At 37.5% G+C, this 22,229-nt stretch overlaps 1 protein-coding gene and 1 non-coding gene across 3 annotated transcripts in view; one reads left to right on the top strand and one right to left on the bottom strand.

The window, feature by feature from the left end:
- SLC44A5 (solute carrier family 44 member 5) overlaps positions 1–22,229 on the bottom strand; it is a 414,133-nt gene that overhangs the window by 338,671 nt on the left and 53,233 nt on the right. The window contains exon 2 of one of the 2 annotated variants that reach the window (XM_043878477.1): positions 352–430. The exons of the other annotated variant lie outside the window; for it this stretch is intronic. Within the exon in view, the coding sequence (XP_043734412.1) occupies positions 352–364 (13 nt within the window). The 5' untranslated portion in view covers positions 365–430. The remainder of the gene's footprint in view (positions 1–351; positions 431–22,229) is intronic. 2 annotated transcript variants of the gene reach the window in all.
- On the top strand, positions 16,278–16,383 carry LOC122678475. Its single transcript, XR_006336145.1, has one exon. It is a non-coding gene; the product is annotated as a U6 spliceosomal RNA (small nuclear RNA).

Below are 22,229 nucleotides of genomic sequence, written 5' to 3'. Positions count from 1 at the left end.
CAATAACTCTTCAGGTGGAGGGAGCGAAGCAGGAGAAAGGGGGCAGTTTCAGAAGTGACTTAAGTTTGCCTGCGGATGTGCTCTTTACAAACCACAGAGCCCATATGCACCATGACTGCCTCAGAATCATAGCTATAGGGAGCCCCCAGGCATGGAAGGAGGATGCCCTGCATCTCAGAGGTCTTGAGATAGGAAAGGACTGAGAACCACAGTGCTGCCGTGTTTCAGGTGCAACTCCTAGTGACACCATACTATGTATTCATTTTTCTATTTGTCCTTATTTAATGCTGAACAATAATATTTTACACCAACATCTACATCAAGAAGGACTTAATTTGACTAGGTGGTTACCTTCGTCAGTCATTAAGATAAGAGGCTGTTGTTTCAGAAGATCTGAACCAGTGCAAAGTTGAGTTGCTTAGAACAGAGTCTGTGATAAAAACAAATATAAAGATGGTTACCTACCACAAATGACTTTAACTTATTAAAAACCAACCTTAATACTCCCATAACTTACTATTACTATGATTTATGATTCCTAGAAACCTAGAGAATTAGCTTAATTCTCTTCTAACATAAAATACTGCGAGTATCTACTCTCTTTTGAGAAGACTTCATTATCTCCTTTACCATTAAAATAAAATTGTCAGTGCCACAGTCTCCTAAATCTATCTCCATCCTTATTTTTATTATCTACTCTCATAGTTCACGAACACCTGTTAAGTGCATCTCTAAGCAGCTGATACCTCTGTATTATCTTCCACCCATATGGACCCTTTTTCAGCACTCAGATTTCTGCTTTTATGTTTAGCTATCACACTGATTAACAAATTGCTTGTGGTAGATGGCATTTTTCTTTCGAGTTTAGCTTTTTTGTTGTTCTAATTTTAGGGAAAGGAGTGTGTGTGTGTGTGTGTGTGTGTGAGAGAGAGACAGAGAGAGAGAGAGAGAGAGATGATGATGATGATGATATAGCATATAACTTGTAAAAATGTTAGAGAAAAGCATTTTTTTAATGAAAGGGAAAAAACCCATTTCACCATGTAGAGATTACTACAAAGATTTTGCTGTTTTTCCTATCAGTCCTTTTTCTCTGTTTGTTTTCTAACTTTTTATTTTGAAATAATTTTAGACTAACAGAAGAGTTGCAAAATAGTAGTGAGAGTTCCTGTATACTCTTTCACCCAGTTTTCCTACTGATAAGTATACTATGGTAATAGAAGATATTATAAAAATCCTCTATGTATATTTTGACAAGGTGAAATCATACTTTTTGTTCACTGCTTCTTACATGTAATATGATAGCATTTTACATGATAACATTTCTATTATTTAAAATTTCTCAAAAACAACATTTTAATGACCAGGAAATATATATTACATCAACACACATTAACATTGTTGGATAGACAGATTGCTTGCAATTTTTTTCTGTTATTAAAAATTCTCATCAACACAGGTTATACATTTTAAAAACATCTACAAATTTTACAGGTCAAAAAACGGTCTCTCATTATAAATTACTTTTTAAATTACCAGGAAGGTGAACATTCTAAATGCTTACTGGTCATTTTTATTTCTTCTTTTATAAATTATTCATCAGGTTGTTTGCCCATGTACTCAGGTGTCTGAATGCATAACTTACAAATTTGTGTAAAGCTTGCATATGAAGAATACTAAGCTTTCAACTCAAAGACTGCAAATATCTTTTACCATTTGCCTATTGCGCTTTATTTGCTTTGTTTTCATTTTGATAATCCAAAACACTTTTGCCAATTGAAAACAAAATATCTCTTTTATAGTAGCAATTTGTAATGGAAAGGCATTTTCATTCTCAAACTCTGATCTGAAGATGCTCTTGTTGGGAATAATGAGAATTTCTTTGATTAAAAAAAGAGCCCATATATTATTCAAATTTGACAAAAGCTGCAAAAGGTTTTGCAGAAGGAATCCCAAGTTATTTTTAAACAAAAGGAATCCCAAGTTGTTTTTTTTTAATGCCACTTAATACAAAATAAGAACAGTTTCTGAAAGGTTTATTTTATATTATATGTTCTCTGGTATTAATTATTTTGTACTATTTTAGTGTCATCAATATTCATAACAATAATTAAGCTAAAAGCTAATGCTTTATTATTACAAATTGAAAATCAGAAAGCTATATACACTCAACAACACCAAACTACTTGAGTCCCCAAAACAACCCAACCTTTCTTGTATCTCCTCACTCTGTCCTTACTGCTCCCATTGCCAGGAATCTCCCCGCTCCATCCGTCCCACCCCCCGACCAGATGGAAAACTCCTGGGCCTCAATGTCATCCCCCTCCACCATGCCAACCCCTCCTCCCCATACCATCATAATTATTGCATCTGTTTATCTATGTTTCCTTTTACTGTCTAATATTAAATTTGTTTTTATAGCTGTCCCCCCTTCCGAAGTGTCAGTGATCTGAGAACAAGAGAGTTAATCATCACAGGAGCCCCAGCGTCTAGCGAAGGTTTTGAAATATAATAGGAGCCCTGTTAATATCTACAAAATGAACTGAATTATCCACATAAGGTAACAATCTTCAGAAACAGTTATAAGAAACTCAACCTTGTTTTCCAGATTATACTAATAAATAATACTGCAAGTTCATCTACCAACTCTGCCATCAGTTCTGCCTCATGGAGTCTGCAGTTTCATTTTGGCACTGTCAAATGCTTTCACTGATAGGGACTCAGGAAGAAGAGAACCCCTTTTCTCAGGCAGATGATTATTAATCGCTCTTTTTATTTCTTTTAACTTTCTATTTTGAAATAATTTCAAACTTACAGAAGAGTTGGAAGAATAGAACCAAGAACTGTTGTATAGCCTTCCATCAAATTCACTGTACCACTTTGCCATATTTCTCTTTCTACCCACACACACAAACACAAGCACATCCACAAGACATCTTTCCTGAACCATTTGAGAATTATTTGCAGAATCATGCCTTTTTATCCCTAAGTACTTCACTCTTCTTTCCTAAGAACAAGGACATTCTCTACATGACCACAGATAAATAAATTAGCTACTGGGTTTGTCTGATGTTTCCACATGATTAGATTCAAGTTATGCATTTTTGGCAAGAATACTACAGAAATGGTGTTGTGACTTTCTCCGTGTATCATGTCAGAAATCAAACTCAGTTTATTCCATCATTATGATGTTAACTTTGATCACTCAATAAAGTAGTGTTAAATTTCTCCACTGTCAAGTTGCCATTTCTTGCTTTGTAATTAGTAGGTAATCTCTAAGGAGATACTCTGATGACACATAAATATCCCATTCCTCTTCAAACTTAGCACTCATCGATTATTCTTCTGAATCCATTATTACAATAGTGGTTGCAAAATGGCAATTTTCTGCTTCCATTATTCCTTCTACATTTGCTTATGTAGCCATTCTTTTCCTTAAATATCTTCTCCTTGATTTGTGTTTTTATTCCTTATAAGTATGTCCAAATTCAAGACTTGTTTCAAAAATTATTTTTAGATTTTTTAATGTTATCACGTTTTTCTTTAACTTTCCATTTTCAAAGTTACATGTTAAGAAGCCCAGAGCTGACATTTCATATTGCTCCACTTAACCATTTTTATACTTCATAAAATTTGTTTAAGACTTCTAAGTCTTTCTTCAAATTTCTAATTGTAATCCAAGACTAGATTGGTCTCATTACAGTGCTACCTAATCAGTCATGGAAAATGTCTAATTCCTGGCTAAGAATCTTGCTAACATATTTCTGGTTTGTACAGACTCATTTTTATCACATTTCATTGCACAGTGAAGAATAAGAAAGATTTAGTCTAATCCTGCAATTTAGGTACCAATAAACTTCTATTCTACTAGCTTAAGTTTGTGTTCAGACAAAAATCAAAATGAAATCCTCAGAGAATAGATTGATCTAATAACTTTAGTGGGAAAAAAAAAAACAAACTTTGTGAGCTTCTCTGGTGTCTCAGTGGTAAAGATTTCACCTGCCAATGCAGGAGACACAGGTTCGATCCCTGATCTGGGAAGATCCCATGTGCCGTGGAGCAACTTTTCCATACACCACAACTATTGAGCCTGTTCTCCAGAGCCTGTGAGCCACAACTACTGAGCCCACATGTCTCAACTACTGAAGTTCACATGCCCTAGAGCTTATGTTCTGCAACAAGCGAAGTCACATCAGTGAGAAGCCTGTGCACAGAATAGCTGCCCCTTGCCACAACTAGAGTAAAGCGCACACATGATGAAGATCAAATAAAGAGAATTTTAATACTTTGGATGTTAACTTTCTAAAGTTAGATGATTTTGTAAACCTATGCATTTACCTTTAAGTAACTACCATATTAAAAAATAATTTAGGAAATCTTGCTGCTAAATATTACTCAAATTCTTTTTTTCTGAAATTATATCTCCAGTCTTAAGATTAAGGGCTATGTGTTCTGAAATATGCTGTTATTTCAAGTCAAGCAGTGCCACTTTGAAAGGACCCACAAATACATATAATACTTCAGAGCCAACATCAATTGTGTACGGTGAAAAAAATCATTTGAAACTTGGAAACTATGGCATGGAGGATCATAGATTTTCACAGCTCGGTGGTCACATCCAGAAGGCAAGGGGACATGAGGTGATTTGGCCACAATCTATTCATATCAAGTAGATAAGGATGAGGTATTAGTTAAAAATGCTAAAGAGAGACTGATGATTTGAAGAGCATAGGTCTATCTGTGTTTAACAGTGTAGAGTTTGTCACCCCTGCCTACAGCCTCATCTTTTGTTAGTCATCCTCTCCTGAGAGGATATGGCTTTATGGCTGTGACCTCAGTCCCAGACTGGTTTCAAGACCCAGTCCTGATTTTAGACAGGTGATATTGAAAGAAATTTAGTCAGTTTGTTTAGAACTGACATCAAATGAACCATGCTCTTTTTCCTAAACTCTGACTTTACATGCAGAGGTTTTCCTCTGACTCCTTAACCAGATTCCCATCTTGGTTCAGATTCCACCTTGAACCAATGACTGACCTGCTGAGATTTTCAAATGTTAGCATCACTGAAGATCCTGCACCACCTAGCTCTTTTTTGTCAATGTACCTCTGTTAGGGCTTCCCAGTTGGCACTAGTGGTAAAGAACCTGCATGCCAATGCAGCAGACATAAGAGACATGGGTTCGATCCCTGGGTCAGGAAGATACCCTGGAGGAGGGCATAGCAACCCACTCCAGTATTCTTGCCTACAGAATCCCAAGGACAGAGATGTCTGGCAAGCTACAGTCCATGGGGTTGCATAGAGATGACTTAGCATGCATGCATACCTCTATCACTAAACATTGAATTAGTCTATCTCACATCAAACACCTGTGATCTTTCTCATTTATTCCAACATTTATGAAGTGCCTCTTCTATGTCAAATAGTGCACTACACACAGGTGTAAATATTAATGATGAAAATAGGTACACTTTAATTTCTGACCTTAAGGAACTTTACAATCTTGTGAGGGTGACAGAGTAGAAAGAACCATGTAATCATAAGGTGGGAAACTATTAGAAGGAAAGAGGGAATAATAGAGTTAGGGGGAAAACTCTCAGGGAAGGCAACATTAAGGATGAAGACTTGAAAGATGAAATAAACTAGCCACGTGAAGTACTGCAAAGAGCATTTCAGGTGTGAAATGTATAAAAGAGTAAGTGTGAATACTCTAAACAGGCTTGAGAAGCTGAAAGAAATGGAGGCAAGTGCAGCTGCCACATATTAAGGGAAGAGGAAAGATGCTTAAATGAAAAAGAAGAGGCAGAGCATGTAGACCCTTGGGGGCCAAAAGATAACACCTTGGGACTTCCCTGATGGCCCAGTGGTTAAGAATTTGCCTATCAAGGCAGGGGACACGAGTTCCATTCCCGGTCAGGAAGATTCCAGGTGCTGCAGAGCAACTGAACCCATGCTCCACAAAAGAGAAGCCATTGAAGCAAGAAGCCTGTACAGGGCAACTAGAGAGTACCCCCCCACCCCGCCCCGCTTACCACAACTAGAGAAAGCCCACACACAAAAACAAAGACCCAGCACAGTCAAAAATAAATTAAAAAATTAAAATTAGAAAAATAAGCCATTTAGACTATAGTATGATTGCAATAAGAAGCCATTGAAGGATTTTAAATAGGGAAACTACATGATTTTCATTTTTAAAAGATTAGTGAGTTGAAACAGGTGTTAAAACATGTTCACAGTATTATACATAATAGCCAAAAAGTGGAAGCAATCCAAATGTCCATCAACTGATGAATAAACAAAATGTGATATATTCATACAATAAAATATCGCTCAGCCATAAATGGGAATTAAGGACTGATACATGTTCCATCAAGGATGAACCTTGAAAACATTTCTCATGAAAGAAACCACACACACAAGCCACAAAATTTTTTTTAAAAAGGCCACAAAATATGATTCCATTTACACGAAATGTCCAGAATAGACAAATTCATGAAGACAGAAAGCAGATCACTGGTTTTCAGGGGAAGAAGAATGGAAAGTGTTTAACAGATCAGGGTTTCTTTTTGAAAGTGTTCTAGAATTAGATAGCAGCGATAGCTGCAAAACATTCTGAATATATGAAAAGTCACTCAATTGTATACTTTTTACATGGTTAAAATGACTGACTTCATGTTACATAAATTTTACCTATACAAAGAAGAATACCACTCTTTGGACAACGCTTGGTTTGTGGGGCAGGGGGAGCCTAGCAACTGCAGGAGGTGGTCTATAACTGGATTAGGGTGGTCAAGGAAAGGGAAAAACTCCACTATGTATTTGGGAGGTAAAGTTTACTGTATTTTCCAATGTTAGGAACTGAGAGTGAAGGGAGTGAAGAAGAGAAGGAAAGAAGGATAGATGTAGGGAGAGAGAGAGAAGAACAGAAGGAGGGAGGGAGGGAGAGATGGAGGGAGGGATCTAGTACCCAGAGGCTTCAGACCTGGAAGAGGAATGTGTTTTAAGAAGAAATGAAGATGTCAGCTTTGGACACATTAACCTTGAGATACCCCCAATCCACTGGTTTGGACTACCCACTTACCAGTGAATTAATTTTTAACATTTCTAAACTTCTGTTTCCTCATCTATATAAAACAAGAATATTAAGTGTTCATTGGAGATGGTTGTCATGAGACTTAAGTTAGGAAGTTGATGTAAAGCTCTTAGCCCAATGTCTAACATATAATAAATCTTGAGTCACTATCAGATATTATCACTGTCATAATCTCTGTCCTGATTATTATAATTAATCTATAAAATGCCTCTCTGTTCCTTCTTCTAGCACCTGCAGATGCTTGGCCCAAACTAGAGGACTTCGGGGAACAAAGTTTAAGGCTCTCCCTATCTATTTTCTCTTACTGCGGCTGAGTATACAACTGGCCATGATCATAGACAATACTGACTGAGGGATATGATTGGGTAAAAATAATAGTCAGATCCCTCAGCCAGGAAAGTATATTCCAATGGCAGAGAAGGAACACTGGGCTCCAGTAACTGCATGACACTCTCCTTATTAAGAGCATCCAACTCACTTTCTTCTAATTTTTACTTCCTTGGCATCCTCCTGTCTTTAATTTCCCAAGTGTTCTTTTTCTCAGGGAATAAAAGGTTCTGACAAGCTGACATGAATATCTAGTCTACTTGGCAGTTAATTTCTTCATAGAGACTTGTAAATTGATGTCCTGATTTATAGCCAGACTCATAAGTTTGTTGAGAAGGGACCAGTTTGCCTGGGCCTGTTAACCTCTGGGTGACCACATAATAGCAGTTACTGAACATGAGTGTGTGTGTCGGACTCTGGACAATGATGATCACTAAGGACAGCACACCCTGACACCAAGCTGAAACAGCTGATCATACTTAATGGTACAATGTTTCACAGTGTGGTTGTGAATATTAAGTGAGTTAACAGATATTAAAGTACTTAACACATTTTAGATTCTCAACAAACACTTTATTTTTCAACTCTTTAAGCCATATGCAACACAATAGGGAAAAGACTCAAGTTTGAAAGATTTTTAGATGAACTGAAATGATCCTAAATTTTTCCCCCCACGCCATCCTATATATGTTAGTCACTCAGTCATGTCTGGCTCTCTGCAACCCCAAGGACTGTAGCCCACTAGGCTCCTCTGTTTATGGGATTTCCCAGGCAAGAATAGTGGAGTAGGTTGCCATCCCCTTCTCCAGGAGATCTTACTGACCCAGGAATTGAACCCCAGATCTCCTGCATGCAGGTGGATTCTTTACCATCTGAGACACCAGGGAAGCCCTAACCCTTTCCTCTTCCAAAGAGTAGTGGGTTTTTTTAGGAGGCTTCTCATTTGTGCAACAATCCTTTTGCCATTGGCTGTCTTGATAGATATCATTCAGTAATGCTTAGAAGATTCATGCAAATCAAAATTATACCTAAAAATAACATTATATATTCTGAGGAATAATTTACAAGCTCTGTAACCTTGGACAAGTCACAACCTTTCTCCATGTCTGTGTCTCATAGACAGTAACTATGCCTTACCAGCCCTTCTTATAACATATCTTGGTGTTCCTCCCATCTCTGAAATCTATTTAACTATATTTACCACTGAATCCTCAGCACTCAGTACAAAGTATATATTACTGACATGTATGCTGAATGATTGGATAGCTGTATTTTAACACTATATTTTCCTCGCAACTTTCATAAATAAGTCCAATGATTACAATAAAGGAAATGAAACTCAGTCACTAACTTGCTATCCATAAAAGTTCTTATTTAAAGAAACATAATTTTAAAAATTCATTAATTGATGGTAAAGAACAGATTCTCATGGAAGGTTTTTAAATGCTGATCTTAACACCATTATAATGAGTGGGTGGGTGAGTGAGTAGGTGAATTGATGAACCAATTGATAAAGTACCTTATTCATATAAAAATATATCCTGCTAAATTTTTTAAGAGCATAAATTTCCAGGTCATTTTTTTCTTTTTTCACTTCTCCCCCACCTCTGAATGCTCAGAAAATCTTGTTCACAATAACTAATTCAAGAAATCTATCCCTCTGGATTTTTTGTCATGCTTAAGAAATGATGACACCCTTCAATACTGACTATCAACACACTATGTAAGAAGAGGCTCCATTTGTGGCTCTTTGATTCTGTAGTGGTATATTTACTTTCTAGATGTTAGCTTTACTATCTCACTCTTCCCACACTGATAATAATAAAATAATTATAAATAACTTTCCCATCCTTTTCACTTTTATTAATAAACAATTTCAAGAATGTAGAGGATCTTTAAAAATTCTATTTCAATTTGTTACTGATGACATAAAAGTCTGGACATCCACCTGAAAATTAATATACAAAGTGAAGAATAGAAAAACTTAAGCTTGCAGAAAACATTTTATTGCCTTTCCTAATAAACCTCATGTTTCCAGAAAAAGTATTAGAACTGTATTTGTTTTGTTCTTGTATCCATAATCACAGTAGACTAGATAAAATTATTTATATTGTCTAGACTTAAGCTTCCCTCAATTAAATGTAGTTCAGTGGAATAAATATTATTGACTACCTGCTGGGAGCCAGAGCTATACCGGGTTCTTAGGAGTCAAAGATTAATACGACATTTTCTAATTCTCATGAAGTTCACAACTTAATTAGTGTATTGTTTTTTGTTTTACAAAACCTTGGCCTCATTCTCATTCTAATCAGAACTGCTCTACTTTTACCAGCTGTATATTTTAGGGCTTAATAACGTACTGCCTTAAGATGTCTGGAAAAAAAAAAATCACTGGTCTGGAGGAAGTTATGGGCATTGTACTTGTTGTACAGGTAATAATTGTATTTTCTCAGCCTGGGTTCCTCAGAACAAAGTACCTTTGTTCTAAGGTACTAAGACAAAGAAGTATGTTTCAGGGAACAAAATTTGGGGAAGAAGGAACAAAGGGGGGAAGGAAGGAGAGTCAAAAAAGATTTGTTATTGAATTGACTGGCCACTGATACAGAAGGTTGGATACTGAGTCTTATAGGACACACTAATAACCTCTCAGGGAAAGAAAGCACAAAGCATTTACCCATTACTCTGTTCTTCACGGACTTCCTTCATAGGTCAGTTGGTAAAGAAACTGCCTGCAATGCAGGAGACCTGGGTTCGATTCCTGGGTTGGGAAGATCCCCTGGAGAAGGAAATGGCAACCCACTCCAGTATTCTTGCCTGGAAAATCCCATGGACAGAGGAGCCTGGTGGGCTACAGTCCATGGGGTCTCAAGAGTCGGACACGACTTAGCGACTAAACCACCACCACCTCTTCTTCATCGTTCAGTGGTGTCCCCCAGGGCAATAACTCCCCATCATTTCTTCTTTTTCACATGTTTGACTGCTGGTCAAAATCCCATGATGCCCCATGCTACTTCACCATCAAGTAAAGAATCTTGAAGGCTAGACTAGGGGTCTGATAGCTTATGGTGAATGATGCTGGATTCATGATCTCGGACCAGGGACCAAGCTTGATCACTCAAGAGTGATCAAGTGATTAAAGTAAGCCTTCTCTGTGTCAAGGAAGCTTCGGACGCAGACATCAGAAGGGGATCGGAGAGTGCCCCCCTCCACACGTGCTAGTCTTTAGCAAGGGAGCTATACACTTTTTAAATTAGTTGTTACAATAAATAAAAAGAATGTCTCAAGGTTGAAAAATTTTACCAGACCCACTCCCACAGTTTACATTTAAGATAAGAGTATTAGAACTTAACAATAGAAAGATTTTACCAGACACACTCACATAATATACATTTAAGATAACAGGATTAGTCAGAAGGTTTTCAAGAAATAGAAACTGTCTTCAATCAGGAAACGTTGCTTTATAATCCTTAGTAGAGAGTTTAAACTGAGGTTTTTTTTGTTGTGTAATTATCAGTTTAAAGCAAAAAACATTTTATGTGACTAAGACTATGGAATGTAAAGAGAAAAAAAAAAAAAGACCTTGGTCCTCTCCTCCTCCTTGAGAATTTCAGACCCCTATCTCCTCCTTGAGAACCCCAGTCCCCTTTCTCCTCCTTGGGGACCCCAAACTTATCAACCTGCCTAGGGTTGGGTGTAAATGACAAGAAAGAATGGGTATTCCAGACAGAAAGAACAATTTATATAAGACACAAAAGTTTCAAACAGTCAGATATATTTGAAGTATGCTAAGAAAATCAGTATCCCTGGAGTTGAAGCAGTAGTAGGTTAATTTAGAGATGTAGACAAGATTCAAAACATAATGAACTTGATAAGCCACGTTAGGAGGTACTTCAATAAATTCAGTCACTCAATCCTGTCTGATTATTTGTGACCCTGTGGACTGCAGCATGCCAGGCTTCCCTGTCCATCACCAACTCCCAGAACTTACTCAAACTCATGTCCACTGAGTTGGTGATGCCATCCAACCATCTCATCCTCTGTCATCCCTTTCTCCTCCTTCCTTCAATCTTTCCCAGCATCAGGGTCTTTTCAAATGAGTCAGTTCTTTGCCTTAGGTGGCCAAAGTATTTCAGCTTCAGCATCAGTCCTTTCAATGAATATTCAGGATTGATTTCCTTTAGGATGGACTGGTTGGATCTCCTTGCTGTCCAAGGGACTCTCAAGAGTCTTCTCCAACACCACAGTTCAAAGCATCAATTCTTTGGCACTCAGTTTTCTTTATAGTCCATCTCTCACATCCATACATGACTACTGGAAAAAACATAGCTTTGACTAAATGGATTTTTGTTGGCAAAGTAATGTTCTTGCTTTTTAATATGCTGTCTATGTTGGTCATAGATTTTCTTCCAAGGAGTAAGCACCTTTTAATTTCTAAGAGGTGACTTAGTACCAGAAAAAAAATAAATAAAAGGGAAGGTCATTTGAGTGATTTTAAATGAAAAAGTGAATTTAAGAAAGGGTATAAATGGAATAATTCTGATCAACATTATTATATTTGTGAAATGAGAAGTATGATGTATGTAAAGGATTTAGGAAACACAATTAAGGTAGAATATTACTTTTATTAACACACAGACTATGCTACGTTAGGATATATATTGTAAGCCCTAGGCAACCGCTAAAAATAATAAAAGGTAGAGCTAAGATATCAACAGAGGAAATAAAATGAAACACACATGCAAAAGAACAATTCAAATCAATTAAAAGAAGTCAAGGAATGAGTAACAGAGGAAAAAGTAGAGATAAAAAAATGGAATGAAAAAAAAAAAAAGACAGTACACTGAAACCCAAATATTTCAAAGATAATATTAAATGTAAATGGATTAAATACCCTCAATTAAAAAGACAAATCAATGTAATACAAATGAACCTCACAGATATTATGCAAATTGAAAGAAACTGGAAATAAAGAGTACATACTCAGTAATTTGATTTGTACAAAAGTTCAAGTGAGACAAAGCCATTTTATATTGATAGAAATCAGACAGACCAGTAATTGCCTGGGACAGAGGGCTGCAAGAGACTGACATTATGAAACTGCCAAGGTGTAAGAGTGAACTTTGGGGGAAGATTTAAAATGTCCTATATCTTAATTGGTTTGGTGGTTTAAAGAGCTCTATGCACAATACATTTTTCAAAGTCATTGATCTGTCCACTTAGAATGTGTGAGTTTTATAGTTTCTGGTCTTATATTAGGTTTTTTATTTAGGTCTTTATTTTTGAATTTATTTTCTTGGACTCCAAGAAATCACTGCAGATGGTGACTGCAGCCATGAAATTAAAAGACACGTGCTTCTTGGAAGAAAAGTTATGGCAAACCTAGACAGCATGCTAAAAAGCAGAGACATTACTTTGCCAACAAAGGTCTGTCTAGTCAAAGCTATGGTTTTTCCAGTAGTCACATATGGATGTGAGAGTTGACCATAAAGAAGGGTGAGCGCAGAAGAATTGATTCTTTTGAACTGTGGTGTTGGAGAAGACTCTTGAGAGTCCCTTGGCCTGCAAGAGTCCCTTGGATCTCCTTGCAGTCAATCCTAGTCAATCCTGAAGGAAATCAGTACTGAATATTCATTGGAAGGACTGATGCTGAAGCTCCAATACTTTGGTCTAATGCAAAGAGCCAACTTATTAGAAAAGACCCTGATGCTGGGAAAGACTGAGGTAAGAGAAGGGGACAACAGAGGATGAGATAGTTGAATGGCATCACCAACTCAATGGACATGAGTCTGAGCAAGCTCCAGGAGATGGTGAGTGACAGGGAAGCCTGGCACGCTGCAGTCCATGGAGTCACAAAGAGTTGGACACAACTGAGCGACAGAACAACAAATTTTTGAATATGGTACTAAAGAATGTTCTAATTTCATTATTTTACAAGTAGCTATCCAGTTTTCCCAGTTCCACTTATTGAAATGACAGTCTTCTCTCCATTGTGTATTCTTGCCTCTGGGGTCATAGATTAATTGACCATAAGTGTGGGTTTATACCTGAGCTCTCTATATTGTTCCATTGATCTATCTGTCTGTTTTTATGCCAGTACCATATTGTTTTAATTACTATAGCTTTGTAGTATAAAACTCCTAGAGGAAAATATAAACAGAACACTCTTTGACATAAACCAAAGCAATATTTTTGGATCCATCTCCTAAAGGAAACAAAAGCAAATAATAAACAAATGGGACCTAAGTAGACAAAAGCTTTTGCACAGCAAAGGAAACCACCAAAACAAAAAGACAACCTACTAAATGGGAGAAAATATTTGTAAATGATATGACTGATAGGGATTAATATTCAACATATATAAACAGTTCATACAATGCAACATTTAAACAAATTTTTTTAAATGGGGAGGGAAAAATAAATAAATAAATAAGGAGGGAATTCCCTGGCAGTACAGTGGTTAGGACTTGGCACTTTCATTACCAGGGTCTGGGTTCAGTCCCTGGTCAGCGAACTAAGATCCTGCAAGCCATGTCACAGAGTGAAAAATAAAAAAGGAGGCAGAAGAACTGAATAAATATTTTTCCAAAGGGGAAAGCTGATGGCCAACAGACACATGAAAAGATGTTCAGCATCACTAATCATCAGGGAAATGCAAATGAAAATCACAGTGAGCTATCACCTCACACCTGTCTGAATGGCTATCATCAAAAAACACAAACAACACATATTGGTAAGGATGTAGAGAAAAGGGAACTTTCACATACTAATGATGGAAATGTAAATTGGTGCAGTCACTGTGGAAAACAGTATGGAGGGTCTCAAAAATTAAAAATAGAACTACCATATGATCTACCAGTTCTACTCCTGGGTATACGTTTGAAAAAAAAAACAAAAACAATAATTTGAAATGATACCTGCCTCCCAATGTTCATAGCAACATTATTTATTTGATGGACACTTAGGAAGCAACCTAAGTGTCCATCAAAAGATGAATGGATAAAGAAGCTTTTATATATATATATATACATATATATATATATATCACATTAATATACACATATACATAGATATATAACACACACATATACACACACACACACACACATATACATACACACACACATACATGTGTTCAAGTAAGGGCAAGAAAACTGGAGTTTATGCCTGACAAGTTTTAGAAACATACTATCTACAATTTTTATCACTTGATAAAATTACTTTACCAAAGATTAAGTGTGTTGTTTATGCAGACATATCAGTTATTTTCTGTTCCAAGTTTCAGACTGCTGCCTAGAAACCAGCACAGATACTACATTTGTACTAAACCAACAGAAGTGGGTATTCAAGACAAGCACAATTTACTGCCCTTTATCATCTATGAGCACAAAGGCTGCACAATGTTGAATTGTTCTTCCACTCAGAGAAAAGGAAACACATATATAAACACTGCCTTAACAGTGTTGGTTGGCTAGCTGCTTAAAAAAAAAAAAAAAAGTAAAGATCATATTCCAAGAAACCCCAAGCTTTATATAGAACTACAGGACATGAACTATGTATACATTCCTTCTATCATCAATGATTCTGTGATATTTCAATGTAGACCCTGAGACCTCAATATATTTTTTTAAATTTTTTGGCTGCACCACATGGAATGTGGGACCGTAGTTCCCCAACCAGGTATTGAGCCAGCACCCCCACAGAGGAAGAAGAGTCTTAATCACTGGATTGCCAGGGAAGTCTGAGACTTCAATATTGAAGCACTGTCACAAAACCATACTCTGAGAAAAACACATCCACATGTAATCAAACTCATCCAAAGAGAAGGAAAGTGCAGAGTGATCTCAGTCACACATTTCCCCCCAAAATCAAAAGATAAAACAGATTATTATTATTATAACATAACTCAGATAATTTCAATGATAGCCACTCAAGAATTCCCAAAGGCATCAGGGAGTCAGGGAAGAAGCACTAACTGCTTACTGACCACAGGCCACTTTCCAGGCACTGTGCTAGATGTGCAGACATGTACTTTCTCACACAAAGTCTATCACTTACTGATAAGTCTTACAAGAACAAAACCATGAAAAAATAAGTGTTCTTAAAGTGTTAAAGTGAAATATACAGAAACTGTACTAAATAAACAGTCCTTAATAAGTAGTCATAGTCTGACTCAAACAAGTGTAATAGGAAACCATGATGAGAAGTCAGGGAAAAGAAGGTAGCCCTGAAATAGGGTTTTAAATGATGGACAGGCTATGAACACAAAAAGTGGAACAGTTTAAATGCTAGGAATCACACAGAAGAGCACAGAGTTAGAAACACACAGGTAGTAGGAGTTGAGCAGGTTACAGAAAGGACAGTCCTGGTTTCCACAATCAGTTAGCATCAAGCACTGGGTATGAAACTTGAACAATTATGTTAGATGCACTGAGTGCTATCCTTATTCATCAGAGGGCAAACAGAATGAAAATCACAATCACAGAAAACTAACCAAACTGATCACATGGACCACAGCCTTCTCTAACTCAGTGAAACTATGAGTCATGCCATGTAGGGCCACCCAAGACGGATGGGTCATGGCGGGAAGTTCTGACAAAATGTGGTTCACTGGAGAAGGAAATGGCAAACGACTTCAGTATTCTTGCCTTGAGAACCCAATGAACAGTATGAAAAGGCAAAAAGATATAACAATGAAAGATGAACTCCCCAGGTTTGTAGGTACCCAATATGCTCCTGGAGATCAGTGAAGAAATAACTACAGAAACAAGGAAAAGACAGAGCCCCAGTGAAAACAAAACCCAGTTGTGGATGTGACGGGTGATAGAAGTAAAGACCAATGTTGTAAAGAACAATACTGCAGTGCTTGCTTCAGCAGCACATATACTAAAATTGGAACGATACAGAGAAGATTGCATGGCCCCTGTGCAAGGATGACACGCAAATTTGTGAAGCATTCCATATTCTTCACAGCTGAATTCTACCAAAAATTTAGAGAAGAGCTAACACCTATCTTACTCAAACTCTTCCAGAAAATTGCAGAAGAAGGTAAACTTTCAAACTCATTCTATGAGGCCACCATCATCCTAATTCCAAAACCAGACAAAGATGCCACAAAAAAAGAAAACTACAGGCCAATATCACTGATGAACATAGATGCAAAAATCCTTAACAAAATTCTAGCAAACAGAATCCAACAACATATTAAAAAAATCATACATCATGACCAAGTGGGCTTTATCCCAGGAACGCAAGGATTCTTTAATATCCACAAATGAATCAATGTAATACACCACATTAACAAATTGAAAGATAAAAACCATATGATTATCTCAATGGATGCAGAGAAAGCCTTTGACAAAATTCAACACTCATTTATGATTAAAACTCTCCGAAAAGCAGGAATAGAAGGAACATACCTCTACATAATAAAAGCTATATATGACAAACCCACAGCAAACACTATCCTCAATGGTGAAAAATTGAAAGCATTTCCCCTAAATCAGGAACAAGACAAGGGTGCCCACTCTCACCACTACTATTCAACATAGTGTTGGAAGTGTTGGCCACAGTCATCAGAGCAGAAAAAGAAATAAAAAGAACCCAGATGGGAAAAGAAAAAGTGAAACTCTCACTGTTTGCAGATGACATGATGCTCTACATAGAAAACCCTAAAGACTCTACCAGAAAATTACTAGAGCTAATCAATGAATATAGTAAAGTTGCAGGATATAAAATTAACACACAGAAATCCCTTGCATTCCTATACACTAACAATGAGAAAACAAAAAGAGAAATTAAGGAAACAATACCATTCATCATTGCAACAAAAAGAATAAAATACTTAGGAGTATATCTACCGAAAGAAACAAAAGACCCATACATAGAAAACTATAAAACACTGAAGAAAGAAATCAAAGAGGACACAAATAGATGGAGAAATATACCAAATTCATGGATTGGAAGAATCAACATTGTGAAAATGAGTATACTACCCAAAGCAATCTACAGATTCAATGCAATCCCTATCAAGCTACCAACGGTATTCTTCACAGAACTAGAACAAATAATTTCACAATTTGTATGGAAATACAAAAAACTTCGAATAGCCAAAGCAATCCTGAGAAAGAAGAATGGAACTGGAGGAATCAACCTGTCTGAATTCAGGCTCTACTACAAAGCCACAGTCATCAAGACAGTATGGTACTGGCACAAAGACAGAAATATAGATCGATAGAACAAAATAGAAAGCCCAGAGATAAATCCACGAACCTACGGACACCTTATCTTTGACAAAGGAGGCAAGAATATACAATGGAAAAAGACAACCTCTTTAACAAGGGGTGCTAGGAAAACTGGTCAACCACTCGTAAAAGAATGAAACTAGAACACTTTCTAACACCATACACACACACAAAAAAAACTCAAAATGGATTAAAGATCTAAATGTAAGACCAGAAACTATAAAACTCCTAGAGGAGAACATACGCAAAACACCCTCTGACATAAATCACAGCAGGATCCTCTATGACCCACCTCCCAGAATATTGGAAATAAAAGCAAAAATAAGCAAATGGGACCTAATGAAACTTAAAAGCTTTTGCACAACAAAGGAAACTATAAGCAAGGTGAAAAGACAGCCTTCAGAATGGGAGAAAATAATAGCAAATGAAGAAACAGACAAAGGATTAATCTCAAAAATATATAAGCAACTCCTGAAGCTCAATTCCAGAAAAATAAATGACCCAATCAAAAAATGAGCCAAAGATCTAAACAGACATTTCTCCAAAGAAGACATACAGATGGCTAACAAACACATGAAAAGATGCTCAACATCACTCATTATTAGAGAAATGCAAATCAAAACCTCAATGAGGTACCATTACACACCAGTCAGGATGGCTGCTATCCAAAAGTCTACAAGCAATAAATGCTGGAGAGGGTGTGGAGAAAAGGGAACCCTTTTACACTGTTGGTGGGAATGCAAACTAGTACAGCCACTATGGAGAACAGGGTGGAGATTCCTTAAAAAACTAGAAATAGAACTGTCATATGACCCAGCAACCCCACTCCTGGGCATACACACCAAGGAAACTAGATCTGAAAGAGACACGTGTACCCCAATGTTCATCACAGCATTGTTTATAATAGCCAGGACATGGAAGCAACCTAGATGCCCACTGGCAGACGAATGGATAAGGAAGCTGTGGTACATATACACTATGGAATATTACTCTGCCATTAAAAAGAATTCATTTGAATCAGTCCTAATGAGATAGATGAAACTGGAGCCCATTATACAGAGTGAAGTAAGCCAGAAAGATAAAGATCAATACAGTATACTAGTGAATATATATGGAATTTTAAAAGATAGTAATGATAACCCTATATGCAAAACAGAAAAAGAGACACAGATGTACAGAACAGACTTTTAGACTGTGGGAAAGGCAAGGGTGGGATGATCTGAGAGAACAGCATTGAAACAAGTATACTCTCAAGGGTGAAACAGATCGCCAGCCCAGGTTGGATGCATGAGACAAGTGCTCAGGGCTGGTGCACTGGGAAGACCCAGAGGGATGGGATGGGGAGGGAGGCAGGAGGCGGGATTGGGATGGGGAACACATGTAAATCCATGGCTGATTCATGTCAATATATGGCAAAAACCACAACAATATTGTAAAGTAATTAGCCTCCAACTAATAAAAATAAAGGGAAAAAAAAAAAAAGAACAATACTGCATAGGAACCTGGAATGTTAGGTCCATGAATCAAGACAAACTGGAAGTGGTCAAAAAGGTGATTGCAAGAGTGAACATAGACATTTTAGGAATCAGTGAACTAAAATGGACTGGAATGGGCCAGTTTAATTCAGATTATCTACCATCATATCTACGACTCTGGGAAAGAATACCTTAGAAGAAATGGAGTAGCCATCATAGTCAACAAAAGAGTCCAAAATGCAGTACCTGGATGCAATCTCAAAAATAACAGAATGATCTCTGTTCATTTCCAAGGCAAACCATTCAATATCACAGTAACCAAGTCTATGCCCCAAACAGTAAAGTCAAAGAAGCTGAAGTTGAACCGTTCTATGAAGACCTATAAGACCTTCTAGAACTAACACCCAAAAAAGATGTCCTTTTCATTATAGGGGACTGGAATGAAAAAGTAGGAAGTCAGATACCTGGAGGAACAGGCAGGTTTGGCTTTGGAGTACAAAATGAAGCTGGGCAAAGGCTAACAGAGTTTTGCCAAGAGAACACACTGGTCATACCAAACACCCTCTTCCAACAACACAAGGGACAACTCTACACATGGATGTCACCAGACGGCAAATACCAAAATCAGATTGATTATATTCTAGGTAGCTGAAGATGGAGATGCTCTATACAGTCAACAAGACTGGGAGCTGACTGCAGCTCAGATCATGAACTCCTTATTGTGAAATTCAGACATAAACTGAAGAAAGTAGGGAAAACCATTAGATCATTCAGGTATGACCTAAATCAAATCTCTTATGATTATACAGTGGAAGTGACAAAAATAGATTCAAGGAATTAGATCTGATAGACAGAGTGCCTAAAGAACTATGGACAGAGGTTCATGACATTGTATGGGATGCAGTGATCAAGACCATCCCCAAGAAAAAGAAAGGCAAAAAGGCAAAATGGTTCTCTGAGGAGACCTTACAAATGCTGAGAAAAGAAGAGAAGCAAAAGGCAAAGGAGAAAAGGAAATATATACCCATCTGAATGCAGAGTTCCAAAGAATAGCAAGGAGAGATGAGAAAGCCTTCCTCAATGATCAGTGCAAAGAAATAGAGGAAAATAATAGAATGGGAAAGACTAGAGCTGTCTTCAAGAAAAATAGAAATACCAAGGGAAAATTTCATGCAAAGATGGGCACAATAAAGGACAGAAATGATATGAACCTAGCAGAAGCAGAAGATATTAAGAAGAGGTGGCAAGAATACACAGAAGAACTACACAAAAAAGATCTTAATGACCCAGATAAGCATGATGCTGTAATCACTCGTCTAGAGCCAGACACCCAGGAATGCAAAGTCAAGTGGACCTTAGGAAGCATCACTTTGAACAAAGCTAGTGGAGGTGATGGAATCCCAGTTGAGCAATTTCAAATCCTAAATGATGATGCTGTGAAAATGCTGCACTCAATATGCCAGCATTTGGAAAACTCAGCATTGGCCACAGACTGGAAAAGGTCAGCTTTCATTCCAATCCCAAAGAAAGACAATACCAAAGAATGTTCAAACTACCTCACAATTGCACTCATCTCACATGCTAGCAAAGTAATGCTCAAAATTCTCCAAGCCAGGCTTCAACAGTACATGAACTATGAACTTCCAGATGTTCAAGCTGGATTTAGAAAAGGTAAAGGAACCAGAGATCAAATTGCCAACATCCATTGGATCATCAAAAAAGCAGGAGAGTTCCAGAAAAAACATCTACTTCTGCTTTATTGACTACACCAAAGCTTTGACTGTGTGAATGACAACAAACTGTGGAAAATTCATCAAGAGATGGGAATACCAGACCACCTGACCTGCCTCCTGAGAAATCTGTATGCAGGTCAAGAAGGAACAGTTAGAACCGGACATGGAAAAACTGACTGGTTCAAAATTGGCAGAGTACATCAAGGCTGTATACTGTCACCCTGCTTATTTAACTTATATGCAGAATACATTATGCAAAAAGCCAGTCTAGATGAAACACAAGCTGGAATCAAGACTGCAGGGAGAAATATCAATAACCTCAGATATGCAGATGACACCACCCTTATGGCAGAAAGCAAAGAAGAACTAAAGAGCCTCTTGATGAAAGTGAAAGAGGAGAATGAAAAAGCTGGCTTAAAACTCAACATTCAGAAAACTAGGATCATGGCATCTGCTCACATCACTTCACGGCAAACAGATGGGGAAACAATGGAAACAGAGAGAGACTTAATTTGGTGGGGGGGAGCTCCAAAATCACTGCAGATGGTCACTGCAGCCATGAAAGTAAAAGACGCTTGCTCCTTGGAAGAAAAGCTATTACCAACCTAGACAGCATATTAGAAAGCAGAGACATTACTTTGCCAACAAAGGTCCATCTGGTCAAAGCTATGGTTTTGTATGAATATGACAGTTGGACCATAAAGAAAGCTGAGCACTGAAGAATAGGTGCTTTTGAACTGTGATGTTGGAGAAGACTCTTGAGAGTCCCTTGGACTACAAGGAGATCAAATCAGTCAATCCTAAAGGAAATCCGTTCTGAATGTTTACTGGAAGGACTAATGTTGAAGCTGAAACTCCAGTACTTTAGCCACATGATGAGAAGGACCTGACTCATTGGAAAAGACCCTGATGCTGGTAAAGAATGACGGCAGGAGGAGAAGGGGACAACAGGGGATGAGATGGTTGCATGGCATCACCGACTCCATGGACAGGAGTTTGAGCAAGCTCCAGGAGATGGTGAAGGACAGGGAAGCCTGGCATGCTGCAGTCCATGGGGTCACAAAGAATCGACATGACTGAGCAATTGAACAGTAAGTTGTAAAAATTCTAATAGGGTTAAAAATCACCCCTGATTAAAACTACTTTGCTTCAAGACTCTCATACATCTGTCCATGGGCTAATTCAACACTCTGCTAGCCATTAATTGTGGCTTCTGGCAGCAAACAAGATGTCAGTGTCTATTTGCATGCATTATTTTTATCTGAAATCTTCTCTATGCGTGATCCAAATTTACTGGCATCAGTCTGTTCTCTCAGTCTGTTCTCTGTAGTATGTGAAAAAGTAGAGAAACCAATTAAGTGT

The sequence above is a fragment of the Cervus elaphus genome, chromosome 20 (assembly GCF_910594005.1).
Source record: "Cervus elaphus chromosome 20, mCerEla1.1, whole genome shotgun sequence".
NCBI classification, from domain to species: domain Eukaryota; kingdom Metazoa; phylum Chordata; class Mammalia; order Artiodactyla; family Cervidae; genus Cervus; species Cervus elaphus.
Note: the sequence above shows the minus strand (reverse complement) of the source record. Positions and strands in the feature narration are given on the sequence as shown.